This window comes from Melopsittacus undulatus, chromosome Z (assembly GCF_012275295.1).
Source record: "Melopsittacus undulatus isolate bMelUnd1 chromosome Z, bMelUnd1.mat.Z, whole genome shotgun sequence".
Lineage (NCBI taxonomy): Eukaryota > Metazoa > Chordata > Aves > Psittaciformes > Psittaculidae > Melopsittacus > Melopsittacus undulatus.
The window spans coordinates 52,473,005-52,493,592 of record NC_047557.1 but is presented as its reverse complement, the minus strand read 5'-3'; the positions used below and the strand labels follow the sequence as shown (position 1 = coordinate 52,493,592).

Sequence of the window (20,588 nt, the reverse complement as noted above, 5' to 3'; positions counted from 1 at the left end):
GTAAAAGAATCCTTAAATGAAATCCTACTTACCCAAAACCAACAGCTATGCAATGAGAACTTCTTATCTACTTTTCACAAAGCAATAATTATCATAGATGACAGAAGTGGCTTTCTCAAACTTTCTTCTACTTTGCTACTGCTATACAAGTACCCGCATACACTGCTTAACATGTATCATGTCTAATTAAACCTTGCTGCTCACTAACAAGAATGTTTGGGGGGGGGGTTAATGCAACACTGTTCCACTAGAGGGTAGTATTGTGCTAAAAGCCAAAGGAGTTCTGGTTCAATTTAACTATCTAACTTACAAGTTCTGAAAGCTTCTTCAGCAGTATTCCTTCCTAATATGAAGCATCAGTCACTCACGTTTTGAGTGAAACGGATCAGGGCATACCTAACACACAAGTATTTTCTATGTAGCATGCTGAATAGTGGTATTAAACAACAACAAAAAAACCTAACACCCCCACTCACCCACAAAAACTCCCAACCAAAAAACGAAACCCCAAAAAAAACCCCACAACCCCTTCCCCAATGCCTTTCATACTTGGATCCTAATAGCAAAGTATAATTTGCTGTTATGACACAGAATTACTTTAGCTAGGAATTAACTAAAATGAAAGCAACTTGTGGGTTTAACAGAGAGACTATAGGGAGCTCATAATCTGATTTCATAAAGGAGAGAGTAACGCTGGACAGGCATGTAGTTCAAATACTACATGCATCAGAATTAATTTGATTTTACTAGCAACAAAAAAAGTTGAGTCCTGAACATGCCAAGCTATTACTGCCTTGGACAGTCTTCCATTTGTAACAGTAGGAAGTGTTTTCCCCCCACTTGGCCTCCTCAGACACCATGGAAAAATCAGAATAGTATTATTAAAAGCCCAATAATCTGGCCCAAATAGAACTGACCCAAGAAACTGAAGAAATCATCAGCATTTCTTCTTATGAATAATATATGGTCAAAGATAAGTTACACACAGACACTGGAATATGTTCATGCCTCAAATAATGTGAGCTGCTAAGCTATCAATATTTTAAATAAAATAAATTAATGCATCAATTTTTAGGTATTTCAGAAAAAAATGCCACCCATTTATCACTAGAAAACATTTAAAACACATAAAACCTACATCTGAAGTATTTAAACAGTTAAGACCTGAACATTTAGCTCCTGAGAGTAGTATTTAATCCTTGTGCTATCCCCGAGAATGAAATTCCATTGTTTTAGCAACACAATGGAAGGCCTTAAATTCATGGGTAGTTTCACCATTTAACATTCCTGTCAGCAGCTAAATGTCCAAAAGCAAACCTGCTGGCCTGTAATTCAGGTGCTGGTTTTAATTCAGTGCTTGGAGTGAGGATCACTGAATTTCTTTCATGTCCAACATAAATACAAAATTAAGCGTGTTAATGACTTTTTCTCCAGAATGAGAATGCCAGTTACTTTAAACCATTTTTTCCTACTCTACCTGAAGTACTATAGGGGTTCATCTTAAAGACTGACAGGATTACATGCAAAAGTGCCACTGAATTTTCAGAGGACTGGACAAACTTTAAAGCTCTCACATTTCAAAAAACCCAACTTACCCATGCAAGCAGAAACTACAGATTTGCACTGCCTCTTTTGTGGTAGAAAATGTTGCAAGCTGTGTACTGTATCTATTTTTATAACTATAGTGAATAGTTATAGTATTCTATAGTATATAGAATAGTATTCACATATAGTGAATAACTAACACTATCTTTAATAAGCACTGGATATATTTCAGGGTAAAATGCTCTTTCAGTGGTATGGTGGGAGTTCTGGGTTTGCTCTTTTAAATAAATTCACTGGACACCAGCTATCTCACCTGCAGTCTACATGGCAACTCCATGCCTTCAGTAAGATATTCTGCTTAAGTGGCTCAGTTGTTTCTGAGACCAAAGTTAGGAAAAGATGACATTTGAGAATATATAAAAAAAGCAAACAAACAACAACAAAAAATATCACAAAACCCCACAATAAATGTTTGTTTCTTTAATACCTTCATCTCTTAATGTAGAATACTACTTAATCCAAGAAGTTAGCTTCTAGAACATAAATTCCTGTTGGTTCTGTGAAAATCTGACCAAAAATTCAGCTGAATCATAGAACTTAGGTTTTTGTTTACTTTTTATCACATATTTACTAAAGCACATTGTGAAAACAAACATCAAGGAGACCTACAACACAGAATACACTCCATCATCCTTGCACAGCTCCAAGTGCTAAACAGAAAATTCACATGCAATATCCTTTAACTAGAAAGGATCCATACCCTCAACACACCCTGTGTCCAACAGGGCTGAGTACACAGTACCATCCCATAGCAGAAGACACCAGACCAGCATGCCTGCAAAAACCACTAGATTAAGGCTGCAGGAAGAAATTATGTTGACTGGGAATTTGAAAGAAAGGGGGCAAAAAAAGATAAGGAATCAGGCCTACATTAGACCAGAAGGGCCAGCAGGTTTTTGTCTTCTGAACAGCACTGTTTTCTCCAGAGTCTGGAGTAGAAACCCCCATAGCTGTTATCTCCCCATTGTGAACAAGTTTCGTAAAGACCACTTGCACAGTGTTTGGTACTGGTCTAGAGCTGGTCTAAAAAGTAAGAACTGAGTAGTATGGCTTGCTCAGCAAGTTCCAGCCTTGGTCCTAACACCTGACCATCAGTCAGCCTGCTACTAAAAAGAGGTTTTCCATTTTTGCTTTTGCATCCCAAGTTGTAGAATTTATACACAGAACTGCTTCAGTCATCTACAGCACCAGGAATAAGCTATTAGGAAGCACTGTAAAACACACTCAACACTATTCAGGAATCATGCAGGAGAGAGCGAGCCAGCACTGCACACAGGAACAGTCACCTGCCTTTCCCACATAAATGTTTTTATCTCTGCAATTCCCCAGTTCATTAATTTGTCATGCCTTCTGACACTGCAACAAGAACCTCACACAGCTGACTGCCTCATCTCTTTTTCAGATGTGAAACAGAACCCATGTCATCTTTAGACCAGTCCATCCCTGTGCACAGAGGCAGTCAGGGAGAAGCATCCCAGACAAACTGGTATTTGGCCAGGTAATTAAATTTACTATCTTAAGGCCTGCATTCAGTCCATTCATTTCTATTTGATTACACAAATTATTTTAATACTGCAATACTAAAATCAGCTGAAGAATAAAATACTACAACCATTCATATTTTCCTAACACACCTTCAAATGTTAACTGGATACTGAAAAAGTCACTGGACATCTCCAGATCTAACTTTGAGAGGAAGGCCACCATACCTAACCATATAACATCTAACCACAACAAGTAGAGCTGTTTTGACACCTTTGAAACGCATACTGAAATGCTGGCAAGGTATTTGTAGTTCAGTATCTTAATAAAAGAAATTTTTAAGTAGTTTTACTTTAGAATTTACTGCTCCCTCTGGCAGGTTCTATTTATCTCTCATGTACCAATCATACTGCCTAGTAGATGGCATCCCATGACAACAATGACATTCATACAGCAGGTCAAGAACAACTTTGCTGCTGCCAACTCAAATATAAACACCAAGTGAAAATTTTATTTTTTTTAAATAGCTCCAGAAGCCCTAGTGGTTTCAGTATCACCTTTGCAAAGATAAGTTGTTTTCTTATAACCCTATATGAATGATTTAGCAGCTAACTAGGAAATCCTGTGCATGCAGCCTTCTCTTGAAGATCACCTTCAAAAAAATAACAAAAAGATCTATATGATTCTATTGATCACTCCCCAAAAATCGTTGTAAAGTTAATTTGTTCAAGTAACAAATCACTGAAAAAGGAGATATTACACAAATACTCGTGTAAGATGAGGTTTACATATTGATCATTTACTCGGACCTGAACTAGAACAATGTAAGTTCTGTACAAGCACAGACACAATAACCCCAACCAACATGTCAATGTTAAACAAACATTCCCTCTACCCAAAAAAAAAAAAAACCCAAACCAATTTTTTATGGGTTGGCTTTTTTTTTTAGCCATTTTACATACGAATCTTCAGTTCCTTCATGTCCCCGAATACACTCCTGGGACACCATGAGACACCAAACAAACCAGAAACTGCTCCAGAGGCTGCCGAAAACTCTGGACTTATTACTTTGACATCATTTTACCAAGAATCACTATGCAGAATATGATGCAAAAACCTACTTTCCTGTCAAGCTAGGTGGAATTCTTTCCCACCCTCCATAACAGAGAACAAATTTGTCTACACTGAAAAGGGGGGAGGGGGAGTAATCCACATCCCTGTGCCATAATACAAAAAAGCAAGTATGAATGAAAAAACTATTTTAAGAAGTTCACGGGGAAGTCCTTCAGGTAAGATAAGAAAGCAATTGGAAAACCAATTCTCAAAACATTTTTACATGAATGTATCGTGTTTTTATCTAAGGAATTTTGTTTAGCAAAATACAAATGTGGAATCCACTTTTACTGGAGAATAGCTATTATATTTGAAACTTCCTACAATAATATTTGCTGTGCTATCTTCTGTTTTATTACTTCTGCAATTTGACCATCAGAACCCTCACAACATAAAATCCTGTTAAACCCATTAAAATTAAACAAATTGCAACACATTTATCAGAGCACAGAAAGTTTGTAATGTGGCAGCAAAGGGAACTGGCACCAGACCTGATCTTATTTAACAACTGTTAATTTAGAAAAAGGCAAACAGCATGTGAATTCTATTAACAGAAAAATACTTAAACTGAGGAAACTGTAAACAGTGCCAGTGCACAAAAGTAAGAGTAACAGCACTGAGCTATACCCTGTATCTAGTAAAATCAATGGCAAAGTTTCTCATTTAATAGGACACCACCAGGTTAGTGTGTTTCTTTCAGGATTAGAGAGACAAAAATATCCAGCTCAGACAAACACCAACTCAAAAGAGAATTTGGTTGGGGGGAAGAGCATCACACACAAATGAATTTTAGATGTGTAAGAAACATGAATAAACACTGAGAAAACCCTAAGAGGAAATTAATCAGAATAACCAGTACTTTTCTGTTGAGCCCTGGAAGAATTAAGAGGTAGTCTTCTCAGAAAGTAAACCTTTATATATTTTGGCTTAAGATATTATTTAAGAAAACAAAAACAAAAGGGAAAAACAAACAAGGAGAACAAGACAAGCCCAATCAGGCATGGGAGTAGTATAGCTAACTAAGCAGTGAAGTTAGAATGCTTGAAGACTTTATTGATAGTCCTGATTCCTTTTTCAATGAGCCACAGTTTCAGGCAGATAAAACTTCAACACTCAACACACTGGCAGAGGGAAAAGTCATCAGTTCTCCTTGTAAAATTTTACCTTCGTGAAAAGCTTAGCAGAAATTAAATACTCTGTTTAGGTACACCCTATGCATGGATACTGGAGAGGGACTCTTCATCAGGCACGGCAGCAACAGGACAAGAGGGAATGGGCTCAAACTAAAACCAGAAGTTCAAGTCAGGTATAAGAAGTTCTTTACTAGGAGGGTGGTGAGGCACTAGAACATGTTGCCCAAGGAAGTTGTGAGTGCTCCATTCCTAGCAGTGTTCAAGACCAGGCTGGAAAGAGCCTTGGGAGACATTGTTCAGTGTGAGATGTCACAGCTTTACTTCCTTCTACACTCTTAGAATCACTCCTGACCCTCTTAAATATTCCCCAAATAATGTTTGCCATGCTTGCCTTTCTCCTCTGCAGCACAGAGAAGAGGGAAGATTTAGTAAAGGCAGCAATGCAGGAAACAGCACTGGCTGGGCTCCAACAAGGCTAAAAGTGAAAGAAAGAAGTTTTCATGCAGCAAGTGTTCCAGCTTTTGAAGCAATACCTTGTGATTGTATGTCTCATGATAACCATGTCTTGCACAAGGTGATCTAGAAATACACAGATTTTTCATGTCAGGAAAACACATCCAGAAGGCAGCTGGGAGAGGGAGGGAAAGAACAAGCAGTTGTCCTCTTCACTAAAGAAAGCAGTGATGTCAGATACACAGCAGGCAGACATACCTAGATTCCTCCCTATCATCTAATTAAGCTTACAGAAAGGAGTACAAGAATATTTTCAAACTTACAAGCCTACCTTCAAAATCACCACTTCGAATGGTATCATAATGCCATGAAAGGAATTTATCTTAATATCACAAGAGGCCTAGGAACTTTTTTAAAATGGCAATAGAAGGTCAAAAACCTTCAGTATATTAAGTAGTAGCAATGTTCTACCCTGGGCTTTCCAAGGCATTTTTCTTCCTATGAACACAGACAGCCTTGGTAGCCACTTCTACTCCCACACTGTTACAGAACAGCTTCTCAGGCTTGATAACATGCCTGCAGAAACTACAATTGCTTATGATGGGAAAGCTACACCAGAAAAGTGCTGTGGGAAACGCAGTAACCTAAAGCAAAAAAAAAGGTTTCATGCCTACTTCAGTCCCGTTTCAGTTTGTTCCACTCCTCTCCCCTTCTTTCCAGCTCCACATAGCATATTCTTCTTTGCCAACTGCTCATACATTCCATGTATGGGAAACTCAGCTATACCAAATGATTTTCTTCTCATAAGGAAGATATTCATTTAGCTTTATTACTTGTAAGGTTGTTTTTTTTGTTAAGTTCTCCTTTACACCACACATATACAAAGACCCAAAGATAATCAGAATATTACCTTCTGAACACGTTTGAGAGTCCCATCCATCTTTTATACTGTTCAGAATGATTTACTAGACACACTAAAAATTTTAAAATAATGAGTCAAATAATTTTCCCAAATAGCTTTTAATCAATCACTAAACACTAAAAATCCTCACTGATTTACAGCTTACAATTCATGAATCTTCAGTACTTAACCTTTTTTAGCTCAATCTCTTACACAATTTTTTTTTTTTAGGGAAAACTGCTTTAGAAGCAGTATTTCTGTTCAAACCCATCCTCAAAGTAAACCAGTTTCTCAGGAAAAACACTAGACAATTGGATTTTTAATCCAACACCCTAAAAAGAAAAGCATCACTTGGGACAAGTATGGAGGAAAAAAAATAATATGCAAGCCTGTCAAACCAAGTTACAAGAGATCAATTTACTGTAGAAAACATGAAGTTCATCAGCTTCACTATCATTCTGCCATAAAACTAGGATCATATGAAAAAATTAAAGGACAGGAAGGAGAGTTCATTTTTATTCCCACAACTGAAAGCAGTCACCTACAATTCCAAAGATAAAAACAACCTCTTTTTAGCTGTATAGAAAATAAAGATACATTAAGGTCAGTATTTAGACCACCTATTTTCAAGTGGAGGGCAAAACAACTCTGAACAAAATTATCACTGTGGTTTCAACGCAATTGTTTTGCTACAGGTAGAGACATCAGAAGGCAAAATAAAGGACAAAATTTGACATTTTTGTTCTTTCCTGCCAAAACTGGGATCACTTAAATCTTTATGTTAACTTTAATGAAGCAAATTGCTAAGCACTGACTTACACCACAGGAGTAAAATGAGTATAATCCCTATCACTTTCCTTTAGATAAAAGCCTTCTGCAGCCCCTCATGTCTATCATTCAACCTTGTTCTAGAACAAGAAATTCAGAATTAACATCATGCAAACGTTTGGGAAACCACACCCGCACAAAGGATCATCAACTAGATGAAAAGAGTCTGAAACTTACACTTGCGGAGGAATACTTAGTACAGGGACCTAATTTAAGAATTGAATGGCAATTAAAAAAATTCACCAAACAAAACCAAAACTCCCACTTATTTTCAAGAGTTCTAAACATCTGGAGATTAAGCTTTAACAAAAAAAGATGTTTTTCCTAAATGAAAATAGCCAATTAAGGAGATATTTTTCTTTACTTGTTGAGCTACAGCAATAAAGTAATGCCTAATACTACAGCATTTTATCAAAACATACCTCCCCCTTCATAATTCAAGAAACATGAGGAGGGACAGTCAAAACCCATTACGTCTCACTACTTCTTACTATAAGCTCAGATGCTATGCTGCAGTCACAAAATGCACACAACTATTTTAAAGACAAGGAAAAAAGTAAACTGTACAAACAAATCTGGTAGATATTCATGGAAAGAAGTTTTTAAATGATCTACCTATTAGGAAAAAAAAAGCTGTAATATGAAGATACTACTGAAGAAAACCTAGATAATGAAGCTGGGAAAGATGGAGACAAAGGTATTCATTTTCACTGTTTCACCTCCATTTCTGCAACTTGGAAGCACATAGTGCATTCATAACACAGATAACTGCAACTTTTTCTTTACACTTTCAGACTAACTTTTAAGCTGTTTTCCACCTGTCACTGGACTGCTTGAATTCCACACAGAAAGGTAGTTTTCACCCACTAAACTCCTGAGCTATTCCAAGTTTGCAGATGCTTATGAGCAAAAGCACAAACCATACTTCCATCTTCAGCTGCAGAACCGCTTCTTTTGTAGTTCTTTAAACACAAATATTTTTTTAGACTGCCTTATCATTGCATTCTGTTGGATTCTCAAGTTTGATTTGGGAATGCATACTAACCACGCAGCTGGTTCTACCACAAAAATAACACAGCCTTTTAATCTAGATAGCCATAACTGAGGTTGGGTATGAACATTATCTGTTTATCTCTGGCAGTCTTCAAGGTAGTGTCACTGGGGAGCAGGGACGAAACCTTCAGTCCATTCAGTAGATCAGAATGTCCACATTCCTGATACAACTTTAAGCCAACTTACTTTAACAGGTTTTCTGAGCTATCAACTACTACAACACACCAGCTCCTACAGGAAACAGTAAGCATTAACCATTTTTCTTCCAGACTCTTCCAAATACACTGGAGATAGCAACTACCTTACTTCACTGATACACATAAAGTTCCACATTATGTTTTCAGGAAGAAAGAGGTATGACAGTACACCTGAGATACTGTCCACAAAAAAAATATATATTTTACAGCTAGAGTTCTGAAGCTTTTTTTAGATTTGCAGGCATCTTTCATACAGCTAACAGACCCATGTACAGCAACTTAGAGCCTATGGAACAGCCCATAGCAAGTCCTTTTTTCTTGTGTACAATTACAAGCTGCATTACAACTGCTGGAGGAAAACAAAAGGATTCACATTCATGCATTACTTACCATTACTTTAGTCTTCTTTAATGCTAAGGTGGTGGCTTAACTGGAAGAAGCTACAGTACAGACTTATACAATTGCTATACACTGCCAAGAACTCCAAATGCTTAGCACTATGGAAGAGCATGCAGTGTCATCTTACAGATTAGGCACATTCAGTGCAGAGTCATATTACACAATTTAAGAAAGCGTCTGCTTTCTTCAAAGGCATTCGTGAATAAGGACATCAGAAAAAAGGAAAACAGATTTGGAAGAAGCTCAAGACAAGTTTAATGTAAGCACTATGAACAGCATTCACCAGCTGCAGACATGAAATACTTGCTCTGAAAAAATACATAATGGTATTCCTCAAAGCTAGTCCTGCACCTCAGTCAATTATCTCCCCAAAGCATTTTATTCCCACCTAGATAAACTATGTTCCATTACATAGTTCTCAACAATTCACTCCTTCAGCTTTCTGGTGATTTTCCTTGAATTGCTAATGCTTCCAGGAACAAAATAACAACTGAGCTTTGATATATAATAAGTTGAGGTACAAGAATGAAATGTCCCAGTAACGGGCTCCAATAGTTAAGAGTCTTATTATTACTGTTCTAAGGAATATCCACTTGCAAATCTTTACTTATAAAATCATTCTTCTGCAGCAAAATCTCAAGCTATTTTCCCAGCTCATCACAGAAGTCTTCCAGAGTAAGGAAGACTAGTATGTTGTCACACTGCCTGGAAATTCACAGTCCTTATGCCAAATCAACCTGGGAGAAGATGCAGATCACAGCATACACCCTTTCCACATTCAGGATGGAAAGAAAAAAAAACACCTCAAAACCAAAAATTCTTTGCAGTTTACCAAAATTGAAAATAACCAATGGAGAGAGATTGAAAATACATCTGATGTCCTCCTGAGTCAAGATACTCCAGACAGTTTCTACTTCAGCTTCCTAAATCTGTAAGGTATCTAATTACAATAACCAACAAATACAAGCTTAAACAGTAAAAAAACCCTTGGCTGTGGTTTACAGCAGAACTTCTGACTTCTGCCTGTACAATCAGAGAACAAACTGCATTTACTGATATTTTCATCTTATCAGAACAGTACAAAGGACAGCAGGGGATAAGTATGGAATTAAGATCATCTGAGCTATTTTATGCATACCTAGATTGAAAAAAAAATTAATGACATAGAAAGCTCTGCATTCTCTACAGCTTATTTCTGCAAAGCTTAGGTGTCTTTCTTCAAGGGCATCCTGAATTCGCTTTCCCAATCTTACATTTCTTACAGCTAGGTTTAGGGAGAGTCTGCTCTGGACATGTGAATAATGATACTAATAATTTCGTGCTGAAGTTAGCAGCCTTACGTATTTTCAGAAAGTAAAAAAAACAAAGTCAGAAGAAACTGGAAATTGCAGTCGCAGAACTATGTCCATCTAGTTGTGACCTATATTCCACCACTATTACTCTTGGTGAAGCTGCTCTTGCAGACCAAATTTCGCCACTGAATCACAAGGTGCTTCTCACTACAGAATTTTTCCACTTGCAGAGACAAACCACACCTCATCCTGCACACTGATATACACATAATACACTATGTACACTGGTGTTTACATACACTAAGCACCTTTTGTTTCAGGCACATTTCATTGCTACTACTTGTACTAAAAATGTATGCAAGTACTTGCAATAATTCAAACATTCACTTTTGTTGAAGTGAAAGTGAGGTGACTGTAATCTGAGCACAGGCAAGCCTTTGTGCCCAAGCCACACATTTCTTTAGAGCTAATTTAATTTTATCACAAAAGGAAGTCCAACCAACAAAGGTGTATAGTCAGACTCCCAGAAGCTTCGAATTTATTCCAGCTGCTTCTAAGCTAATACACACACTGGTAAGTTATGCAAAAAATATATTACCAGTGAAACAGAACATCACTTTTTACCAGAATCATTTACTTGGAATTAAAGGCAGATGTTACTGACAATCACACAAGAAATCCTTACATGACTATATCCTAATGCATTTCTGACCTTCAAAATCCTGTATGATCCACTATTGCTGGAGCTATGGTACTTGAGATAAGCACCCAGACAATATCACCTGTTTAACAGCTCACAGCACCACTTTCCAACCAGCCTCCAAGGAATTCTAATGTTGTTCTAGGCACATACCCAGATTTTTACTTCCAGAAAATGGCATGAAATTCCTGCCGTACTATCAAACATCTGTACAGCAACTCTGGCAGTCTGCAAAGCCACAGAATTTGTTCAGAAACAGATTTAAAATTACGATCCTAATATGAATATGGATATTCTCAAACTACTTTATCCTATCTATCACATTAATGCATGCTAACTTCTACACTATTTATATATTAAGACTTTACCTCATCTTTTAATCCTTTTTTTTTAGGGTAAACACAGTGTAAGAGAGCTGGCCAACAGTAGTTGCCTCTGGCCAAGAATACTGGCTGATTTAGTATCAATAAGCTAACAGAAGTCAGACGTTAAATACCATTTACAACAAAAATCACCTGTTACTGAAGATTTTTGTAAACAATAACTCTCCTCAACAAATAAAGAATTCTTTAGTCATAGCCTAGACTAGTGAGTAAAAAATTTTCACCACTAGGGTCACCGTGTCTCATATAACTAAAAATCCCACCACAAATCAATTTCTGCAACATGTCAGAGAAACCACTGCCTAAGACATTTTTAGCAAGAGCTATTTTCTGGAATAAGAGAGGACTAGTTATTCCACCAGAAACAGAGCTTTCCTTTTTGAAGAGATTTACAGAGGCATGCTTAAACATCTAGTGCCCCTGAACCCACCAAGGATCTATACCTTCTACAAGTGTTTCTGAAAATCCCACCCTAGGGCATTTTAAGAAGGAAAGTTGAAGAAGGAGAGCACAGCAAAGGGAAGGAAGAACAATGACAAGGAAATAAGAGAGTGAAAGATAAAGAGATCAAAGACAAAAAGAAGGAAAGCAAAGATAATTTATCCTACCAGAGACAGCACCTCTTGTCAGTCAAGACAAGAAACATTGCCTCCCAAAAAGATTCTGGCACCAGGAAGTGGCAGAAGTGATGGGGGAAGACCAAATCTGACCTGAGGTAAGAAAAAAAAAAAAAAAAAAGGAGTTATAATTTTTTGTTTTTAACTTTGTCTGTTGCTTCATCTTTCTTTTGCAATATATTCTTTAAAACATTTTTTGTTTCTTTTTGTTTTTTAATTAACATTCTTCAGCTGGATATGGTCAATGATGACGGAATGATCCAAATTAAATGTAGAACAGGATCTACTGTACTTTGATGAAAATACAAAATTCTATGTGAATACAGAAATTTGAAACAACTTTTAAATCCTATACTGAAGCTACATGAAGTGACTGCTGCAAACAGTGTAAGTCACTGAACTGTCACAGTTGAAAATTTGGAAGAATAGAGCATGTACAAAGCTCACTGCAATGGAGTACAGGACCATTCATTCCTGTCTGTAGGAGACTTTCCTGAGTGCCTTCTGGCAAGACAAAATCTCCACCTGCTACCCCACTTGCAAATGTGAGAGAAATGTCACAGCCCCGTGTGTCCAGGTTCCCTGCTTAATTGTAATAAAAAAGTGTTACCCAGGTCTCCAACTGAAAGGGGGAGTGACTTTCAGAATCTCCTAGAAGCTCCATATAAAGCAACCAGGAAAGAATTAACACAATCTTGAAATTCACTGCAGGTTGACAAGTGAGGAGTAAAAAGATGAATTCTTGTACAAAGGCAAATAATAGGGTAAGCCTAAGAAAATAAGTATTTTAGCATTAAAAAGAGATTAAAATTCCATCAGGCAAATCCATTCTACCCCTAACACTGATTCAAGCTACTTTCTCAGAACAAGCCTGGCAGGAGGAAAAGAGGGAGGAAGTGTTTCCAAGTATGTCTGAAGCTTCAGTGACTTCTACTCAAAAACTAATTCCAAACTAGAACCAGTGACTTCAAGTGGCAGAATTCAAGCCATCACCTGCACAAACCTCTGAAATACCGTTCTGAGACCAATGCACAAGTGATAATAATCACACTAAAGCTGATGACACTTCTATGATGATGCCCCACAACTTTCATTTCGTACAGACCTCACTTATCAAGTCAGTAAGTGTCAATAAGCCAAATAAAACCTTTTAAATAGCTCTAAACTGAAACCTTAGGTTTACACATACAGCCTAAACCAGTGAAACTAATGATCTTATCTCTGTGCTCCACAGTGAATTAAAATTGGCCCCACTTCATAGTGTCAAAATTAATTGTAATAATGCTACTCAAAACTATGTGGGTAACTGTACAGACCACATGTACAAAAACTCACAGGAGTAAGTTCAAAACAGATATTCAGGTGATGCTTCAGTGAAAGGCATAGGAACCGAATGGGACATAAGATTTGACTACTCAACAACCACTTCTGAATCAGAAATAATTGAAATTCCTGGAATGTAAAGTTTAAGATAAAAATCAAAGCTTTAATTCTTTAATTTTGGTATTAGGTAGCCTCAAGAACCTTCTGTGAAAATGTTCTCTACAATGTCATTACATACTGTATGAAAAAGCACTTCAGTTCTAATCACCCTCTTGAATCATTAAATATCTCCTTGTATTCAGAAAGGGAGACCACACTTACACAGATGATGCTGTCCAGATTCACTCCCTGTATCAGCCTGAGATAAACACCTTTTATATTTCCATCCATGCAGTGATTTCCACTCACATGTGTCCCGAGTCACTAAAAGCACTCTTTCAGAGTTCTCTGAAAGAATTTGCCCGAGGTGCTCACCAATGCCTTATAATGCTGTTTCTGTACGGGTGAGCAACTTTGGTGCCTATAGCTAAGCTTGTATACTACTTCTCCACTATGACTCAATTTTCAAAACTTGCAGCTACCAAATTCACTCATCTATCCTAAATCTTGTATGTGGAAGGTTTAGGACAAAGAATAAAACCAGTGAAAATTTGCAACTTTGCTCATATTAAAATATATGTATCCTATCCTGGTGTCAATCCCTGATCAGAATCCATACCAACTGCAATCTAACACCATTACATTCTTTTCTAGAAAAATACCACCCCACTCAGTGCACCAGAGCATATGTTATTCAGTAAACAGAAAAATCTCTGGCTTATCATCACCAGTCAGTCCCAGCCTTTATTACACACTTCCAAAAATTTGCATGGACTATGGATTTTCTCACTGCCTTTTCCCTGCAAGCATTTCTCTACAGCACCTCAGTGCTATATTAATGCACAAATATCAATGATTTAACCTTAAAAGCGCTTCTAAGCATTATTTTCATTCTCTTAAAATAGAGGGAAACCAAGGCATGTAAAGATTGAAACTGCTAAGCCCATTGAACCAAACTGCCCAAATCTAAGATATCAAGGACATTTTTCAGAATCATTCATTCTTCTAGCATTACATGCTTTTTCAAAGCTTATAACTCAAATACTAGAGTTGCAGTCGTGAATGCTCAGATACTGAAATTCCAAATCAGGGCTTCATAATATAAATAACAAACAGCTAATAGCCACCAGTGAATTCTTGCCTAGCAGTTCATCTGAACTCTGCAGCAGTGGACAGGAGGGTTGATCCAACTTTCCACAATAAAACTCCACTGTCAACACATCAGCCATTCTTTCTCCCCATAATGCCTCTACCTGCTCATTTGCTGTACACTCTCAAACAGAAAGAGCGGTCTAACATACAAAACCCTCCTGTGCACCCTAAAGGAGGTAGTGGTGGTATGGTGTAGATTATATGCAGCTGTGTAATTACACAATGCAGATACTAACAGGAGGTTGAATTAGTGCTGTCTGTGCAACCAAGTTCTGGTACATCCCAACTCCTGAATGTTCAAAGCTGCTGCTGTGTCCAGCAGCTTCCTGAATGTAGTAATGCTTTTTTTTGCATTAGTCACTATTCCATTTTTGCACTTAACAGTAACTGAAACAATGAAGATGCAACTATGAAGCAACACCCACAACTCTTCCTCAAATGTTATCAGTGAAATAAGCATTAAAAGCTTTCTTCTTTTAATTTAATGTGCACAGATCTGTACTGTTCAGTACTGTTCAAGCAACTTGCATGGCTATGCTTCCCTAAATCCCTTGTCTCCACTAGTTCGGCATTTGGAAGTAAGAATTACTTTTCCCTTCACACCCACTTAATGTTAAAAGTATCACAGTTCTGCCCCCAGTTTTGATAGCCAGTATTTTAAGCAGAAAAGGTTTCAATATTGATCATTTAGATCTAATATTTTTCTCCTGTTTCCCGAAGAATATTTGATCTATGGCATTACTTTTTATCAGAAACTTAAGAGAAAAAAAAAAAACCACCTCCCTCTACAGATATTTTTGGAGGGCCTTGGTTCACAATATCTGCAAGGACCGCAGCATACTGGTTCACACTCAATATGCTTCCTAAACCATAGAAGCCAGAAACTTTTTCAGAATTAAAACCTAGTCTTCTCCAACCAGTAAGCATCTTGCCAGTTAATGTATTACTAATGCATCCAGCTTTCTATCGATTATTCAGTTTCTCACCGAAATGAAGCAAATTACTATGTGCCAATATTTCTAATCATACTTGCAGCTGTTTAAGATTCACATTTTTGTCCCCTAAACATAGGTCTTGCTAGTTAAATTATCACAGACTTCTTACCAGATAGTGCACTAAACCTACATCTACATGCATTTATATGCTACCATAGATTAAAACTAACAGCATTAAATACTTTGACACAGTCAGTTAGAAAACACTTTGTCAGAGTCAAATAAGCACAAACTAAGAAAAAAAACCACACCAAAGAAACAAACAAACAAACCACCCCCCAAAGAAAAAAAATTGTTTATTGTTACAAATAAAACTTACACTGGATTAATTTCCTACAAAACAGACCTAAGAAGCAGCAACATATGAAAGGATTTGTGATTATCCTGCATTGTGGAACAGCAAATTTTTGTATTTGGAGATATAAGCAAAGGATTAAAATTAATCACAAGGAATCAAATTATAAATTGTCCCACAGATGTGTTTTTCACTATTAAGTGCCATACTGCAACACAGAATCTCAAGTATTTTGTGTTAAAAATATGTAGTCTTGTTACCTGAATTAAGAGCTTTACATGCCAAAATAGATTAATAGTGCATCTAGTGGCAATTCTAAAATTGACACTACATGAACAATTAAAAGTTACATATCAACTCCTGAGTGCTATCTGTTTTGAGATAAGTTTGTAGTAGCCTTTTGCAGCTCAAGTATAACACAGCTATTGCATAATTACAAGAGGCAGAAATTACTTTTGCTTTTACGTTTTCAGAAAGTTTAGGGATAAAGTTTTGTTTTGTATCATGATCATACACAAAACTTCACCCTCCCATATTCCTAATCTAGCACTGTACAGCTGAAAGACTGAAGCTAGCATTACTCTTACAGTTGCTGCTTTCAAGTAATTGGTACCTACTTAAGCATACTCTGTATTTTTTTTTACAATACACTTTTTTACCCTTCTGCTACAAACAGCACTCTATTTAAAGGTCTCTAGGCAAGACACTTGTACACACACAAAAAAAAAAATAGCAGAATCTGCAGCTCCCTTGAATAGAATGAGCTTGAAGCTAGCAAAGAACATCTGGAAACTCCACACGGTGCTGACAACCACCACTATCCCTTCCCAGATTTCTTACCACCATCCATCCACAACTTTACTTCATGTGGGACTAGGATTAACTGTACAGCTTTGTCGATTCTGACAAAATGCTGACAAACGGGCACCACCAAAAACAACCACCACCTGCACTGCTGCTAGCTCTTTTAGCTTAAAGAATACATCCCCTGGTGAAAATGAAAACCAAAAGTACGGAACCGAGGGCAAGAAAGCAGTGAGGAGCATGCAAGACCAAGAACCACACAGTGCAGACAGAGTGGTAATGGAAGCTTGCTGGAGCTGCTGAGTGTAGGGAACCTAAAGCCAGGCTGCAGCAATCTAGTTTCACACAAGAAGCTGGAAAAAACTGTCTTCTAATGATATTCCTGGAAGTTGTGACTCTATTTTTCAGCTGCCCTGGATGGTATCTACTGTCACAGAAGAGAATCATTGCCAGATCAACATCCACAAAAAGAAAATCTGTAATATGCAAAATACCTTCTGGCATACCTTCTAGAGTATAAAGAAAATTACCTACCTGTTCCTTGTGGACTGCCAAACATTAAACCACCACACACTCCTCAACAGAGGGGCTAACCCAGAGAAACACAGCATATTGCTCCTATAAAGGGAACAACATGAAATCCAACACAAGGGGATGACCTCATGTTGCATTCTACAAAACCAACGGCAATAGCTGGTCTCTTAACACCAAATCACAGAACAAAAGTGGTTTTGAAAAATTATAATGACTAGCAATAATAATAGGTGGACAAACACTAACAACTACTCTTGACAGCATTACCAACAAAGTCCCTGAAAAATTGAATGAACATTTCAAAAAAGAACAATAACTCAGGTTCTAGTTGTGCCCCTTTTTCCTGAATTTGGGAAAAACACGAGCCCAGAACAGTGCTCAAACTTTTTCTGAAGGATAAAAAACTTTTTTTTTTATTGAACAACCCATTATATTTTATGGATTATGACAGCAAAGAAAACAGTCGAGAAACCCTGGTGGAGAGATCTCCATCAGATGTTTCATGTCCTAGTTTCAGTCCCTAGACTTTGAAATTCCAGCTTCTTCTAAGGACTTCTAGATTTCCAACAAAATTAAGCATCCAAACACCTTTTCCATTAAGTGGGAAAACCACACTTCCTGTATTAATGTGAGTAATTCTAAAACTGTAACTAAAGTTGACTAAAACTAAACATACAAAGTGTGAAGAGAAGAATCACAGAGAAATTAAGAGACAGACTAGATTTAATAAAAATATATCAGGATACAGTGACAGATGTAATTTTTAATCTCAGTGTTTTCAATGTTTCACTCACACATGTGTGCACACACACCAGGAATCTACATCCACAATATGAAATTACTAAAACTCACACTCATCAGCCAAAAAAGACATTTTTTTCAGTTTGTTCTAACAACGCATGTCCAGAAGGAACAAACACTGATGAAGGTTGCTTCAGACAGAGAATATTAAACCTGGTTTTGTTAACAGTCACTCCTAAAAATATCAACAAATATCCAGGCAGGTGAATGTAATTCTCCCTGCTACAAACAGAACCTAACACACAATAGAAAAATTTATTCTACAGCCTCCATCACAAACACTTACAAAGAAGCCTACTTTAACTTTTTCTCTGTTTTCCCTGCTGGTCCAGGACCAAAATGTCTTTTTAGCAAATATCACTTTTTCTAACAGTCCATGCACTTGCCACTACAAAATTCTAAAGAACACACAATATTGCTTCAGTAATTTTGTCCTGTTCAAGCCAGAAAAGCTTGTATTTACTGCACTTTATAAAAAGAGTACCATGGATACATGTATCACAAGAGAGATTCACAGACTGCCTAATCCCACAAAGGTGCTATAACTTTGTGATCAGTGCTCATTTCATTCACTATTGTTAAAAACTGCATCCTTAATCATACAGAAATTCATCTTCACCCTTTTAGAAAAATGGGGGAGGGAGGGAGTGGGGGGAGGGAGTGGGGGGAATGTAACCACACAAAACCTAGAGACACACTGTAAGAATTTGGTACCTCCACCACACTGTAACTAAAAAATAACCAAAAAACCACCCCAAAACTAGTGGATTCAGGGAAGACTACTATTTGACACAAAAAGACACATACTTGCACTGGGAAAAAGTCTGCAAAATGTTATGACAGCACATTGAAAATAAAGCATTATCCACACATTATGCAGCCAAGCTACCAACTAGAATGCAGCATTATTAGCCATAAATGCTGAATTCTCCTGTAACATTTCTGTCGAAATGTATTAAGATAGAGAAATGAGAAATGAGGTAATACAGAGAAAATGGAGACAGCTGCTGAATAAAGATCCTAACATGGCAGAAAGTTACCCTTTCAGGTAACAAAATATGCTTTTAGAAGGTATTCTAATACTAGTCCAAGCACCCTACCCACTAGTAAGAAAGGACAGAAAAATCATGTAACTTTCTCGCCTGTTTTTCACACTCCCATCTCCTTCTGTAGGAATTCCTTTCTCAGCTTCCAGTTCCCTCTCCATCCCGCTGCTTTTGACTAATTCTGAACTACCCGCTGAACTCACCCACAGCGGTAAACACAGCGGGATCAGGGCAAACACACAAAACACGCTTCTTCTGATGGCCTCTCTTAAAGGCTCAAAACATGCCACTACATCAGCACTGGTTTCCTCTGTCAGAAGACAAAACGGACAGCAAGTAGGCGGCTCCTGGGGCCACCAGCACACAAGCTGCCCCTCGGCAAAGCCACGCAGGCTGCCAGCACACCTCTCCACAGGCCCCGCGCCAGGCCTAGCTCCTCTCCCCGCCTGCCGGGTGCGATTCCCAGCACTACCAGGGCCCTCGGGAATCAGCCCGTTCTCTCGGTGCGACCCCCCTAACCAGAGCTCCGTGCCCGGCCTGACAAGCCGCGGGGGCCGACACGTCGGCAGGCCACCCCGCGCCACCGCCCACCCCGGCCGGGCCTCGGAGCGCCCCGTACACCCGCCCGGTCCGGCCCCACCTCCCTCCGCCCGTCCTTCAGGCGCAGAAGCGGGAGAAGAAGGGCAGAACAGCCTCCGCCGCCTCCCGGACCCGCGCGGCGGCAGGCTCCTGCTCCCCGCCCGGAGGGACGGCGCAGGAAGGCGGCCGGGCCCGCTGCAGGCCGCGCGGGGAAACGGGCCGTAACGGCAGCGGCCGCCTCCCCTCCCATGACACTGCAGAGCGGGGCCCAGCCGCCGCCCTCCGCCGCCGAGGCCTCCTTCCGCCGTCTCCTCCGTGGGCTCCGCTCCCGGCGGCGGCGCCGCCATGATGATCCGCCCGAAACGGCGCCGCGCCAGGCCCTAACGCTGAAACAGGCCCCGGGACGCGCCCCCGCCGCCGCGGCCTGGCTCCCCGTGCCGCTCACCTTCATGTCGGGACATCCTACTCCAGAAGTCGCGGCCCTGGCCCGGCTCGGCGCCCCCGGTGGCTCCTCCGGCGCCGCTGCGGCCTGGCCCCCCGCCGCGGCACACACGGAGCTCCGGTGAGCGGACAGAGGGGCCGAAGGCACGGCCGGGAGGGAAGTAAAGATACCACAAGAAGCGAAAAAGCTGCCTCCGTAAGCCTTCTCCTCCCTCTCCCTCGCTCGCCCTGCTGGGGGCGGGTCCGGCGGCAGCCGCTTCCCAGGCGTCGTGACTCTCTGACTCTGGGCCCCGTCCGCTGTTGGCACCGCCTCCCGCTCCGCCCGCTGCCGCAGCGACGGCGCTGTCTCCCGCCGCGCTGTAG

The 20,588-nt window shown here is 39.2% G+C and overlaps 1 protein-coding gene across 2 annotated transcripts in view; it reads right to left on the bottom strand.

The window, feature by feature from the left end:
- The window catches only part of LOC101879269 (E3 ubiquitin-protein ligase KCMF1), a 50,699-nt gene extending 30,325 nt beyond the window's left edge, over positions 1 to 20,374 (bottom strand). Inside the window, exons 1-2 of one of the 2 annotated variants that reach the window (XM_034072808.1) lie at positions 20,230 to 20,354; positions 12,148 to 12,249 (exon numbers count right to left, since the gene is read on the bottom strand). Coding sequence is in view for 1 of the 2 variants with exons in the window: in XM_034072807.1 (XP_033928698.1) it covers positions 20,230 to 20,245 (16 nt within the window). In the remaining variant the exon portion in view is untranslated. Of the gene's footprint in view, positions 1 to 12,147; positions 12,250 to 20,229 lie in introns of both variants that reach the window. The other variant, XM_034072807.1, reaches the window with a different exon arrangement.
- Between the last annotated feature and the right edge of the window lie 214 nt (positions 20,375 to 20,588).